The sequence below is a fragment of the Nansenia antarctica genome (assembly GCF_963989245.1).
Source record: "Nansenia antarctica genome assembly, chromosome: 1".
Lineage (NCBI taxonomy): Eukaryota > Metazoa > Chordata > Actinopteri > Argentiniformes > Microstomatidae > Nansenia > Nansenia antarctica.
This window is the reverse complement of record NC_137674.1, coordinates 110,248,068-110,263,067: the sequence shown is the minus strand read 5'-3', so window position 1 is coordinate 110,263,067 and position 15,000 is coordinate 110,248,068. Positions and strand designations below refer to the sequence as shown.

Here is a 15,000-nt window from a genome sequence, read left to right as displayed (position 1 = left end):
TTTGAAATCCTTTCAGATATTGATTTATTTTATATTTACTTTTTTCAAATCGCCTCTATTTCTTCATCAGAAAAAATGATGTCTTTGTTGCACAGTGCTTACAGTCAGCTCTCACAAACAAGAGAAAAAAAGCAATAAAATGGGGGATGATTACTTAAAATAAGCTAAATTATCTGCCAACAGAACAGGATGTTTTCACTTGCCAAGATCTTCTAAAGTAAAATATATCTTAAAACTAGTGAAGTCAGACAAGAACACACGCATATTGCCTTGATTTAAGATATTTAATCATATTTTAGATGTACTTTTTGCAGTGTAGTGACATGGACTAGGACAGGGCTAGGTTTTATCTGGGTCCTGGGGTCCGGCGTTTAGTCCAGTACTAGTCGAGTTAACCTGGGTCTGGTTAAGAAGCCTGTCTCCATGACAACAGCAAAGGCCACAACGGAGTCTGTTCTGTTGTTCTAGAACATTCAGAGCACAGAGGGGATGTAGGGCCGTATCAGATCTCAGCCCGAGAGAGACGCACACACACACACACACACACACACGCACACACACACACACGCACACACACGCACACACACACACACACGACGCAGTCCCACAACGTCGTGTAATGTTGTAACTCATACCTCACTACTCTGACTCACACTCACACACTCACACACACACACACACACACACACACACACACGCTGCAGTCCCACAACGTTGTGTAATGTTGTAACTCATACCTCACTACTCTGACTCACACTCACACACTCACACACTCACACACACGCACGCACACACACACACACACACACACACACACACACACACACACGCTGCAGTCCCAGGGTTAATGGTGATATTGGGTTAAAAGGCGGTAATGTGTTTTCAAGGTAAAAGGATCCGATCAGACGCAGAAGAGACGTCTTCTAAACCCTCTGGCAGACAGAGGAAGTGAGCTGTGACCAGACAACTAACATGGCCGCCCTCCTTCAGAGAAGACAGCCAGCCATCTAACATAGCATAGAGGAGTATAGAGGGGCCAAAGTCATTTGCCAAAGTCATTAGTAGCCTAGGTGAAGCCGACCTTTCAACCAAGATAGCGAAGTTCGCATTTCATTGGCTTTGTTCCCGTAGGCCTACTCTACTCTACTCTACTCTACACAAACACAATTACATGGTTTTAACGTCACTTTTTATTTATGCTCCAAAAAAACAGAGCTAGTGGTTTTGACCCACAGTGGCTCAACATTTACGTGACTCAGAAATGACAGGGAGGGCGTGACACATTACTGCAGCCGTCCACAAACTACAGACTGGATACCATCCAGGGTATGTACGACGTCATGAGATAACAGCTACCCAGAAAGCAGCTGTGTCTCAGGAGGTAGAGCCGCCGTCTAATGATCGCAAGGTTGGCAGATCAGTGGTTTGAACCCCGGCTGGCCACATGTCGAAGTGTCCTCGGGCAAGACACTGAACGCCAAATTGCTCCCAATGAGCGGGCCGGCGCCTTGCATGGCAGCTTGCCTACCTCGCCATTGGTGTGTGAATGTGTGTGTGAACGGGTGAATGAGAGGCCGTTGTAAAGCGCTTTGGATAAAGGAGCTATATAAGTGCCGTCCATTTTAAAGCAGCAGGAGAATAGGAGAAATGTATTAGAGAAGGTAGCACTTTTACAAAAGCCAAAAGCCAGATATAAAATAGTTGTTAAAAATAATGACTTTGTTGTGTCTTCAGGGAGGATAGCAACCACCCAGTAACAGGGCCACATTTAGCTTTTACGTAAAGAGAATCATTCTTTATTTTGTATTCCATTGTATTTGATTCAGTGTTGAACAGGGCACCTTTATTTGTATGTAGACACACAAAAGAGGGCAAGAGCGGGTCGTTGTGTGTTGATGTTGACTGCTCAGTGAGAATACTTATTTAAGAGTACAGAACGCCTGAGAGCCTGATATTCCATTATCCATCCATTATATTTTGAATGGTCATCTGGTGCCTGAATATTGTGTTTTCCTTTACATAAATAATGACATTTCCACCATGAATTGATGCAGAAAAGGCACAAATCGGTGCATACAAATTCACCAGAATGTAAGAAATTAAGTGTTTGATGCTCGTCTAAGGACCCCCAGACAGCCCCGCTTCATGGGTCCCCCCATTTCTGAACCACATAGTGAACTGCACCAACTCAGTCACCGTGGACAAACGGGTCCGGGTCTACCCCAACACGAAGCCATGGATGACTGGGAAGGTCCAAAAACTGATCAATGAGAGGGACAACGCCTTCTTCGCAGGGAAGGGCACACTGCTGTACAGCACCACCAGGGCTAACCTAAAGCGCGGCATCAAAGAGGCCAAGGCAGACCACAGTGAGAAGATTGAGGAATGCTTCCTGAGCAACGACTCCAGGCGGATGTGGCAGGGGGTTCAGCACATGACAAACTTCAGAGCCAACAGGCTCACAGCCGCAGAGGACGACCCCCTGCTGGCGGAAAAGCTGAACTCCTTCTACGCCCGGTTCGACGAGGGGCGAACGGAGGTAACCACAACACAAACACCACTCTCTCCAGCTCTCAGCAGCCTCACCCTCACAGAGCATAAAGTGAGACGCGTGCTGAAGGCGGTGGACCCCAGGAAAGCCTCGGGGCCGGATGGCGTCCTGGGACGGGTGCTGAGGGACTGCGCCGACCAGCTGGCCGGGGTTTTCACCAACATCTTCAACCAGTCCCTGTCCCAGGCCACCATCCCACCCTGCCTGAAAACCTCAACTATCATCCCAGTCCCGAAGAAAAGCACGGTGAGCTGCCTAAACGACTACCGCCCGGTGGCACTCACACCAATCATCATGAAGTGCTTCGAGAAACTAGTCCGGGCCCACATACTCACACGCCTCCCGCCCAACCTGGATCCATACCAGTTCGCCTACAGAGCCCACAGGTCCACAGAGGACGCCATCGCGACGACTCTCCACGCCACTCTATCCCACCTGGAGAGGGGAAACAGCTACGCGAGACTGCTCTTTGTGGACTTCAGCTCCGCCTTCAACACCATCCTTCCAGACAGGCTAGTGACCAAACTACTAGACCTGGGACTATCACACTCTATATGTGCATGGATCAAGGACTTCCTGACCGACCGCCCCCAGAGGGTGCGGGTGGGCTCCCACACCTCCACAGCCCTCAGACTCAGCACTGGGTCCCCCCAGGGCTGCGTGCTAAGCCCCATCCTCTACAACCTCTACACCTACGACTTCACCCCCGTCCACCCCAGCAACTCCATCGTAAAGTTTGCAGACGACACCACCGTAGTGGGCTGCATTTTGGGGGTGGACGAGGCGGCGTACAGGGATGAGGTAGAGCAACTGAGCAAGCTGTGCAAGGTTAACAACCTGCTGCTGAACAAGTCAAAGACCCAGGAAATCATCGTGGACTTCAGGAGGAAAAAGTCTGAGATCCAGCCCCTGCTCATCGACGGAGAGAGCGTGGAGAGAGTCTCAACCCTCCGATTCCTGGGGGTGCACATACAGGATGACCTGTCCTGGAAGAACAACACAACAGCCACCATCAAGAAGGCACAACAGCGGCTCTACATCCTGAGAGTCCTCAGGAAGGAACACAACAAGCAGGAGATACTGGTGGCCTTCTACCGCGGCGCAGTGGAGTGCATCCTCACCTACGGCATCTGCAACTGGTTCTCCAGCTGCACAACCGCGGAGAGAAATGCGCTACAGAGAGTCGTGAGAACAGCCCAGAAGATCACCGGCGCCCCCCTCCCCTCTCTGGAAGAGCTGTACAACACACGCTGTCTCAGGAAGGCCTCCAAGATCTCCAGAGACCCAACCCACCCTGGGTACGTACACTTTACCCAGCTGCCCTCGAAAAGGCGGTACAGGACCATGGCCGCAAGGACAAACAGACTGAAGAACAGCCTCTACCCCAGGGCCATCCAGGCCCAGAACACAGCAAAGACCTAGGTTCTGGGCCCTGGACAGTCTGGACGGATTGATGGCAGCTGCTGGACTGAAAAAAATCAGGTGTAGTGCTGAGGCACAAATATGTACATTTCTAGCCTGCAAACTGCGACACTTCAAATGAATGTGCAATAACACTATGTGCAATATGACAACCCTAGTCGTCTATCTGTACAGTATAGTATAGTGGATAGTGTACATAGCCTTTATTTATGTAAACCAGCTCCTTCCCTTCTTGTGTTTTTTTAGTTTTTTTTTTTTTCTTTCCTAGCACCGGGGGAGCCACCCCTCCTAAATTTCGTTGTTTGGTACCTGTACTATAGCAATGACAATAAAGACCATTCATTCAAATGCCACTGGAACCACCTCCGCCTCATTTTGAGCCAGGAAGAACCCTGTATAAGGGATATAGAGGGGTATAGAGGGGTATAGAGGGTAGGGTTGGGTATCGTTTGGGTTTTATCCGGTACCGGTACCTAACCGATACTTTAAAAACGGTACCGGTACCGAAACGGTACTTAATTCGGTACTTTTGATTTTTAAAAATGACATATATATATATATACTGTATAATAATAACACGGTCGACAACATTAAACAGCTTTTCACTTTTTTATTGCTGAGGCACAATATATATTAGTTAAATATACACTCAAATTTTTCATAATGAAAATAAATGAAAATAAAACTCCTGAGCCCTGGGGACTCCATTAAGCTGGGGTGCCTATCGTTGGTACTGATGTCGAATACGAGTACACACTTGTTCGGCAGCCCCTCAAGGACATCAGAATATTCTTAGAAAAGGGATCTAGTGAAGAGGCCTGCATAGCCCCCAGAACCAAGAAGACCAAGAGGAAATATAACTCTGATGAACTGGAGCCCTCCACCTCGTCAAAATCCAAACTCTGTTGCCGCTCAGCTACTACTACTCCCCTCCCCCTCTCTGGTCCATGATGACATGACGATTGATTTTTCAGGTGCACTTTCAAGTAGGGTTGGGTACCGAAAATCGGTACCGGTATATACCGGTTACTTTACATTCGGGTTGTGCAAGCTGTCAAACACGGTGCACCCTCCTACCCTTAAATGTATCCCGTGCGTTGCCAGGTGTTTCATCAAGTTAGATGTGTTCGCCCCGCGGTGGTGTAGCGGTCTAAGCACTGGCCACTAGTGCATGCTGCCCACCGGGGCCGGGGTTCGTATCCCGGCTCGCCAGACCCGGATATGGCCAGGGCACACACGGGGAACGGCATATTGGGCGGCCGCTCCCGAGGGGGGTATAGGAGTAGTTCCGGACAAGGATCCGTCGCGCAACAGCGCCCCCGTCTGGTGCTGGAATAACGGTGCTGGGCTCGAGGAGCCAGTCAGCTAGTCTGCCTGGCGGCCTCCTCTGGGACTGCCGGCCGCGGGGTCGTGCGGCGGATCCCTCGCAATAGGCAGGGGATAATTGGATGCTAGGTTGGGTTCAATTGGCTACCAAATTGGGTGAAAAAAGGGATAAAATCTGAATTTTTTTTTTTTTTTTTTTTTTTTTTTTAAAGTTAGATGTGTTCCCTGCTTTACACGCGAATGATTTTAACATTTTGACTCCAAACTTACCTTTCCTACAAACTTCGCGTTGTTTTCGTCGAGTCGGGTGAAATGCAGCCACACTTTAGAACGCTTCATTAGGGCCTTCGGCATTCTCGGTGACCTCGTAGCTAGGCTAGCTAGTTAGCGAAATTCGATAATATGATGATGATAATAATAATAATAATAATAATAATAATAATAATAATAATAATAATAATACAATTCAGATAATATAATAATTTAGTATAAATGCTTTCACTCACTCTTCTTAACTCATAACACAACTGCTCAGCTCACTACCACGACACGCACTGAGTGGAAATTTAACAGGCGATGTGACGTCACGAGTCACCAGTTGACTGTTGCATGACACCGGACACCAGGGGGCGAGATAGAAAAGTACCGAAATGAGGTACCGAAATCTCCTTTGCAATTCGGTACGGTAGATACCGAATGTAAAGTAACCGGTATATACCGGTATCGATTTTCGGTACCCAACCCTAATAGAGGGGTATAGAGGGGTATAGAGGGCTACAGAGGGGTATAGAGGGGTGTAGAGGGGTATAGAGGGGTATAGAGGGGTATTAGAGGAGTATAGAGGGGTATAGAGGGGTATAGAGGGGTATTAGAGGAGTATAGAGGGGTATAGAGGGGTACAGAGGGGTATATAAGTACCTGGTTTCGGAACACCAACGCCACTATTCCTCCCAGCAGCTCCAGGATCAGGCAAACAGCCAGGGTGTAGAGGAACTGTCGACCAATCACAGCACAGGGTTCACCAGGGTTAGTCAGATCACATTCAGGGGATCACGTTGATCTCTGTCTGTAACACAACACTGGTGTGGAGAGTGGCTGTGAAGAGCGTCTAAGAACTGATTAATAATCATTAGTGATTGGGTCACAGAGTGAAGGGTCGCGGATGGATGGAGGCTCAGACTAAAGCAGTAGATCACAGATCAGTGTGTAATGGAGTAGTGAACATCATTACAGACTAAAGCAGTAGATCACAGATCAGTGCGTAATGAAGAGTAGTGGACATCATTAGAGACTAAAGCGGTCGATCACAGATCAGTGTGTAATGGAGTAGTGAACATCATTACAGACTAAAGCAGTAGATCACAGATCAGTGCGTAATGAAGAGTAGTGGACATCATTAGAGACTAAAGCGGTCGATCACAGATCAGTGTGTAATGGAGTAGTGGACATCATTAGAGACTAAAGCAGTAGATCACAGATCAGTGCGTAATGAAGAGTAGTGGACATCATTAGAGACTAAAGCAGTCGATCACAGATCAGTGTGTAATGGAGTAGTGGACATCATTAGAGACTAAAGCAGTAGATCACAGATCAGTGCGTAATGAAGAGTAGTGGACATCATTAGAGACTAAAGCAGTCGATCACAGATCAGTGTGTAATGGAGTAGCGCAGTGTCATTGGAGACTAAAGCTGTCGATCACAGATCAGTGTGTAATGGAGTGTAAGTAGTGGGGCCTCATTAGAGGCGCAGAGGTAATTAGTTCGACCTTAAAGATTAATCACGCTACAGCTCCATCACCAAGGCAACCACACTACAGCCAAGCCCCATCACCAAGGCAACAACATTACAGCCCAGCCCCGTCACCAAGGCAACCACACTACAGCCCGACCTGGAGTCGATGAAGGGTTAGTGTAATGTGGTTGTGTCAGAGTTATGGTAGTGTAAGGTTAGGGTTAGGGTCGTGTTAGTGTGGTCATGTTAGGGTCGTGTGGTTGTGTTAGAGTTAGGGTAGTGTTGCGGTCGTGGTTACCACTTTGAGCCGGCCCAGGTTGTCTCTGAGGGTTAGGGTTAGGGTAGTGTGGTTGTGTTAGGGTAGTGTGGTTGTGTTAGGGTTAGGGTAGTGTGGTTGTGTTAGGGTTAGGGTCGTGTGGTCGTGTTAGGGTCGTGTGGTTGTGTTAGGGTTAGGGTCGTGTGGTCGTGTTAGGGTAGTGTGGTCGTGTTAGGGTTAGGGTCGTGTGGTCGTGTTAGGGTTAGGGTTGTGTGGTCATGTTAGGGTTAGGGTCGTGTGGTTGTGTTAGGGTTAGGGTCGTGTGGTTGTGTTAGGGTTAGGGTAGTGTGGTTGTGTTAGGGTTAGGGTCGTGTGGTCGTGTTAGGGTTAAGGTAGTGTGGTCGTGTTAGGGTCGTGTGGTCGTGTTAGGGTTGTGTGGTCGTGTTAGGGTTAGGGTCGTGTGGTCGTGTTAGGGTTAGGGTCGTGTGGTCATGTTAGGGTAGTGTGGTTGTGTTAGAGTTAGGGTCGTGTTAGGGTTAGGGTCGTGCGGTCGTGGTTACCACTTTGAGCAGGCCCAGGTTGTCTCTGAGGGTTAAGGTTAGGGTCGTGTGGTTGTGTTAGGGTTAGGGTCGTGTGGTCGTGTTAGGGTTAGGGTCGTGCGGTCGTGGTTACCACTTCATTCATTCATTCATTCATTCATTCATTGAGCAGGCCCAGGTTGTCTCTGAGGGTTAGGGTTAGGGTGGTGTGGTCGTGTTAGGGTTAGGGTGGTGTGGTCGTGTTAGGGTTAGGGTAGTAGTGTTGTGGTCGTGGTTACCACTTTGAGCAGGCCCAGGTTGTCTCTGAGGGAGGCCAGCACGCCGATGAAGGAGACGATGAACATGACCACGCCCAGGACGATCAGGATGACGGCGGGCGCCACGAACACGCCCTGCAGGGTCTTGTAGCGCTGCCGCTCCACCTCCGCATAGATGCCGATGGCCAGGATGAACCCTCCAATCAGCTGCAGGCAAGGCAAGGCACGGTTATATAGCACGTTGTACAGCACATCTCACACAAGAGACAATTCAAAGTGCTTTAAAAAGATACATCAAGAGGAGAAAAGTTTTTAACAGATTAAAAAATTAAACCTCCCCTACCCCTACCCATCTCCCCTAACCCTGCCACCCCCCTGACATGCATACAGCCTCCCCTACCCCTAACCATCTCCCCTGTCCCTACCACTCTGTGTTTCATGTGCCCATGTTATCTGTTGCTTGTTGTTTCTGTGTTTTCCGTTTCTCCCATATTGTCAGCGTCTTTGAGCCTTGGAAAAGCGCTATATAAATGTTATGAATTATTATGATTAATTAAATGATTAGTGTTAGTGTTTGTGTTTAATCATAATTTCTGCAAAACATGAAGGTTTTTAGCTTAGATTAAAATATAACATAACCCTAAGGGTTAGGGTTTGGGCCTGTTTGATTTCTTCAGGGAGTTTGTTCGAGGAGTATGCGGCAGAGTGACTGAAAGCTGCTGCGCTGTGTTTTGTTTTTACTCTTGGAATGATTAGCTGATTAGTCTCAGCTGACCTTAGGGGCCTTGCTGGAATAGAGGGTGGGAGGAGATCTGATGGTCCAAGACCATTTTGTGATTTGTATGCAATTAGGAGTACTTTGAATTAAATTCTCTGTGAGACTGGTAGCCAGTGTAGACATCTCAGGATTGGTGTAATGTGTTCAAACTTCTTCGTTTTTGTTAGGACCCTAGCAGCGGCGTTTTGGATGAGCTGCAGCTTGCGAACAGCAGGTGCACTGAATACAATTATATCAGTTGTCCTTGTTTAGTTGGAGGAAGTTATTTGTCATCCAGGCATTTATTTGTTCAATGCAATTACAGAGATTGTTGATGATAGAGGACACACACACACACTTTTATTGTAATGTCACATTACACAACTGTAAGAGAGTAACATTTTTAGGTTTTGGTTCCTGACATTGCAGCACAAGACAATAAGGCAATAGGCATAATTTTAGATAAAAAAGTGACAATAGTGCAGGACATAAGTGACAAATAAGACAGGACACAATAATTGTGTCGGTTATGCACGTCCCAGGTGAGGTCATTAGAGATGATGTTTGGTATGCACGTCCCAGGTGAGGTCATCAGAGATGTGGACGCAGAGGAACTTAAAACTGCTGACCCTCTCTACAGCAGACACACACACACACACACACACACACTAAATGTGACAAATAAGACAGGACACAATAATTGTGTCGGTTATGCACGTCCCAGGTGAGGTCATTAGAGATGATGTTTGGTATGCACGTCCCAGGGGAGGTCATCAGAGATGTGGACGCAGAGGAACTTAAAACTGCTGACCCTCTCTACAGCAGACACACACACACACACACACACACACACACACACACACACACACACACCGATGCATGCAAGCAGACAGGCAGACAGACGTGCACAAACACACGCATGCACAAGACTACACACAAACGCACACATGCACATGCCCACACACACACGTGCACACACACAAACGCACACACACAGATCGGCGGTTCGAACCCCGGCTGGCCACATGTTGAGGTGTCCTTAGGCAAGACAGTTAAAACTCCAAATTGCTCCCAGTGAGCGGGCTGGCGCCTTGCATGGTAGCTTGCCGCCATTGGTGTGTGAATGTGTTTGTGAATGGGTGAACGAGAGACCGTCGTAAAGAGCTTTGGAATAAGGAGCTATATAAGTCAGTCCATTTACTATTCACACACACACACACACACACACACACACTCACACTCACACTCACACACACTCACACTCACACTCACACAAATGTATTGTTATCTGTAAGCTCCAGGTAGGCACACACACACGAGATTGAGGGCTTAGTAAACACCTTTCTAGAGCCGGAGAGAACATTCTGTTATTATTCTATCTGAAATCTCAGAAAACTTCTCCCATTGGCTGTTGGAAACCGTGGGAACAATAGCCCAAAGCCTGTGCAGGGAGGTGTGAGAGTTCTTTTGGCTCTCCACTCCAAAAGTTTGGATTCGAAATCAAACAATTATTACGAGGTTAAAGTAGAGCCTCTCAGCTTGTGTTTGATGGTATTTATGTCCATATTCGTCTCACCGTTCAGAAATTACACACATTTTTATGCACAGCCTTCCTATTTCAGGGTACCCAAAAGTAATGGGACAGATTTATCAAAGGTCCAAAATAAGCATTCACGTTTAGTATTTGGTCAACAATCCATTGCATGTAATAACTGAAGCCTGAAGTCTGTGAAGACGCTGGGTGTCTTCTCTGGTGATGCTCTGCCAGGCCTGTACTGTAACCATGGTGATGCTCTGCCAGGCCTCCTGTACTGTAACCATGGTGATGCTCTGCCAGGCCTGTACTGTAACCATGGTGATGCTCTGCCAGGCCTGTACTGTAACCATGGTGATGCTCTGCCAGGCCTGTACTGTAACCATGGTGATGCTCTGCCAGGCCTGTACTGTACTGTAACCATGGCGATGCTCTGCCAGGCCTGTACTGTAACCATGGTGATGCTCTGCCAGGCCTGTACTGTAACCATGGTGATGCTCTGCCAGGCCTGTACTGTAACCATGGTGATGCTCTGAGAGGCCTGTACTGTAACCATGGTGATGCTCTGCCAGGCCTCCTGTACTGTAACCATAGTGATGCTCTGCCAGGCCTGTACTGTAACCATGGTGATGCTCTGCCAGGCCTGTACTGTAACCATAGTGATGCTCTGCCAGGCCTGTACTGTAACCATAGTGATGCTCTGCCAGGCCTGTACTGCAGCCATCTTCAATCCTTGTGTGTTCTGAGGTACTTTTTGCCTAAAATCTTAATCATCAGGAAATTAAATACATGTTCAAGTTGGGACTTGGCAGAGTTATTATTTATCGTTAAGAGATTTCTGTTGTATTAGCTAAGAATGGCTAGAACTGCAGGTTCCAGAATGCCTTGCAGCAAGACGTCATACAAGCTGTTACAAGTTACAAGTTTGTTGTTTTTGAGAAATGCGAATGAAAGTGAATATCTAATAGCTCGTTTTATTGATCACAAGTGTAATCTGTCAGCAGATTTTTATATGAGGAACCTTTTCGCTTGATAACACCCTAGCCCTAGCCATCATTTCAGAAGGTAGAAATACTACACTGTTTGGCTTTGGTTAAAGACGTCTAATGCTAAATGCCAATCTCTCTGTAACTAAGGACCTTTCAGCGTAACTAAGGACATTCCGGCGTAACTAAGGACGTTCTTCAGGTCTCCTCAGCAGCTTGTGGAGCCGAGTCCTGAGGGTCTCTTGATCAACAGGGGGACTTCCTGTGGGCTCGCTGAGGTGGCAGGAAGCCATGGCAGACACCAGACACGGTCTGAGAGCTCCTCACCGCTAAACATATTCATTCAGAACCCCGGGGTACCAATCAAATCACTCCAATTAGCATAATTGCTGAAGATTGCCATTTTGAAAAAAGGTAATTACTGGCTGACTCGGCCTGCATGTTGAATAGCCAATCATGTCGGGTCCTAGCGGTGATCAGGTATGAAGGGTATGTCTGCCACCCTCCTCTTCATCACCTCCACCACCAGGGTTGGGCCGTGTCCAGGTTTTGACACTGTTGTGTGTACGTTTTTTTACGGTCGCTAAGTCACATTGTCAAAACTCTTCATACAGTCAGCGAAACTGAAGTGCATGTGGACCAAACTGTGGGTCATTTTTACATTGCTGCTTTCACACAAAATGCATTCAATGACCACGTTCTCCAAAATCCATGAACTCTTCTCTCATTCAAACTCGACCACCTGCAAAACACTGTGTATTTGCAACACATTTCCCCCCGTGTTAACACACTGTGTTCAAAACTGTGAAGAACACATTCAAAATGATTCAGAATGATTTGGTGATTTTTTTCTGCAGTAAACATATTGAAATGTCTAGAAAATATTAGCAGGATAGATACAATGAAATGAAATAGACTAGATGCATTGCCAGGGAAGACATTAGATGTGACCAGATGCAGACCAGAGGGTGGACCAGAATCCTCGGGAGTGAGAATTTATTTTTGTGATTGCTATAGTATTGTAGCCCTGGAATTTCTGTGTTTTCTTTTGGTTTGAACTTTTCATTTTCCACAAGTAAATACCATAACTTACTTTCTGCAAAGATACAGAAAAAAAAAAAAAAACACGAAAGGATAGAAGCAAAACATAGACTAAAGGATAGAAGCAAAAGATAGAATAAAGGATAGAAGCAAATTGCGGCATTTCTGATTCATTCTTGTTGCCTAATACTTTACAGTTGTAGTCAACTATTCTGTCTATGATTACTATAAATCAAACCATTCTTATAATGAAATATAGATTCTTGTGAAAATCATTAAAACTATGTAATGCTCCCTGTTGTTAGTGTTTTGTAGGTCAGAGTGTTATGAATTACTTTGAGTGAACGTCGTTGCCAGTGTATGGTTGAACAAGCTTCTTTTGAGACATGAATGAAGCGCTTGGGCCAGATGCATGTTAGTAATGCAGACTGCATGTCTATGAGTCGAGTTTTGACAATGTGACTTGGGCACTCAGCATTAAGGGGTTGGATTGACGGGGTAAGACCCTGCGACGTAGCAGCGTCATGTCCAGGGGGGGTGTACTTGTACATCAAGCCGCCTGCCTCACGCTACGGAAACAGGAGATCGGCTCCTGCTCCTATGTGTCCATTAGGCTTGAGAACAGTCCTCAAGGCTCCTTACTACTTTTACTATACGTGTATAGTGGGATTAGAAATCACATTGTAGGGCTTTGAGGAAGTCGCCAATTTGAAATGATGAATCTGTGACAGCGGCTGGTGAAAGGAGGACCAAAGCCCCCAGCTCTGGGCTTTCCGCGAAAAAGTACTGGTTCGTACTGACACTATGGCGGGACAAATTAGACAATGTGTGGGGAACACTGCCTCACCCAAGTACAAAGCACTGACGCTGAAAAGGTGGCAAACAGGCAGACAGACAGGCAGACAGACAGACAGACAGGCAGACGGACAGACAGATGGGCAAACAGACAGACAAACAGACGGACAAACAGACAGACAGACAGGCAGACAGACAGGCAGACAGGCAGACAGGCAAACGGACAGACAGATGGGCAAACAGACAGACAAACAGACGGACAAACAAACAGACAGACAGGCAGACAGGCAGACAGGCAGACAGACAGACAGACAGACAGACGGACAGACAGATGGGCAAACAGACAGACAAACAGACGGACAAACAAACAGACAGACAGACAGGGAGACAGACAGGGAGACAGAATACTGAACAGACTGTTCCTTGACAAGTCCTGTATAATCCCCAGACTAAAGCCTCCAGACCAGTACACATTCCTGTAATACCACTTCTGCTTGGCCGACAGGTAATGTCTTGCCAGGTGGTGTGAAGTCTTTACGTCTCCTGGCCGTTGAGCAGACAAAAGGCGTAAGCCCCTGATCCACACTAGCATGCTACAGGGTTTGTATCCCAGAATGCACGGGGCCCTGCGCAGCACGCTATGTTAGTGTTGATAGGAACACAGCCTCTCAATAGAGAGAGAGAGAGAGAGAGAGAGAGAGAGAGAGAGAGAGAGAGAGACAGACAGAGAGGCAGGCAGACAGACAGACAGGCAAACAGAGAGGCAGGCAGGCAGGCAGACAGACAGACAGACAGACAGACAGACAGACAGAGAGGCAGGCAGGCAGGCAGACAGAGAGGCAGGCAGGCAGAGAGACAGAGAGACAGACAGGCAGGCCAGCCGGGGTTCGAACCGCCAATCTGCCAACCTTGCGATCATTAGACGGCAGCTCTGCCTCCTGTGCCACAGCCGCCTCAAGCCGCCAATCAGCAGCAGAGAACATGCTTCAGCCAATCAGCAGCAGAGAACATGATTCAGCCAATCAGCAGCAGAGAACATGATTCAGCCAATCAGCAGCAGGAAACATACATCACTAGAGATAACAGTTGTCAGACTGTCGGTCGTGACCTGACTCTCAAAGATCAGCCGCTGTCTGTCTATCAATCACACCTATGGCAGTGTGTGTGTGTGTGTGTGTGTGTGTGTGTGTGTGTGTGTGTGTGTGTGTGTGTGTGTGTGTGTGCATGTGCGTGTGCGTGTGTGTGAGCCTGAGCCGTGGAGCCTGTCTCCCTCCTTTCTACCCCACCGTTCACACATCACACCACCAGACACTGTTATCCTGACAAGCTAAACCCTCAACTGTACCTCAGCTAGGCAAGGCAAGGCAAGTTTATTTGTACAGCACATTTCATACAACAGGGGCAATTCAAAGTGCTTTACATACATTATTTAAAAATACAGCAAGAGGAGCATTATGCTGCATAGTAAGATTGTAAGTTTGCAAGTCATATTTGAGTGATACCAAGCCATGGAGCACTCGGCCTAGACCAGTTGCTCCGGGGCGCTTTACTCAACTATCCCTTTTCTGACACTATTATTTTCATACAATATTTCATAACACCATTCTATTCGCGCCCCTTGTGAGTGGAGGCACGCTAACGTGGGACCTGCACCGGACTCCCCCTGGCCTGGGTTCGCAGGTCTGCCGCGCACGCTACCCCACCCGCAATGTCCTCCCCTTAGCTAGGAGCTAAACCCTCAACAGTACCTCAGCTAGGAGCTAAACCCTCAACTGTACCTCAGCTAGGAGCTAAACCCTCAACT

General features: G+C 47.5%; 1 protein-coding gene across 1 annotated transcript in view; it reads right to left on the bottom strand.

Moving 5' to 3' along the window:
- The window catches only part of tspan15 (tetraspanin 15), a 34,892-nt gene that overhangs the window by 16,360 nt on the left and 3,532 nt on the right, over window positions 1-15,000 (bottom strand). Inside the window, exons 2-3 of the mRNA XM_080550497.1 lie at window positions 8,105-8,290; window positions 6,218-6,292 (exon numbers count right to left, since the gene is read on the bottom strand). Coding sequence (XP_080406623.1) covers window positions 6,218-6,292; window positions 8,105-8,290 — 261 coding nt within the window. The remainder of the gene's footprint in view (window positions 1-6,217; window positions 6,293-8,104; window positions 8,291-15,000) is intronic.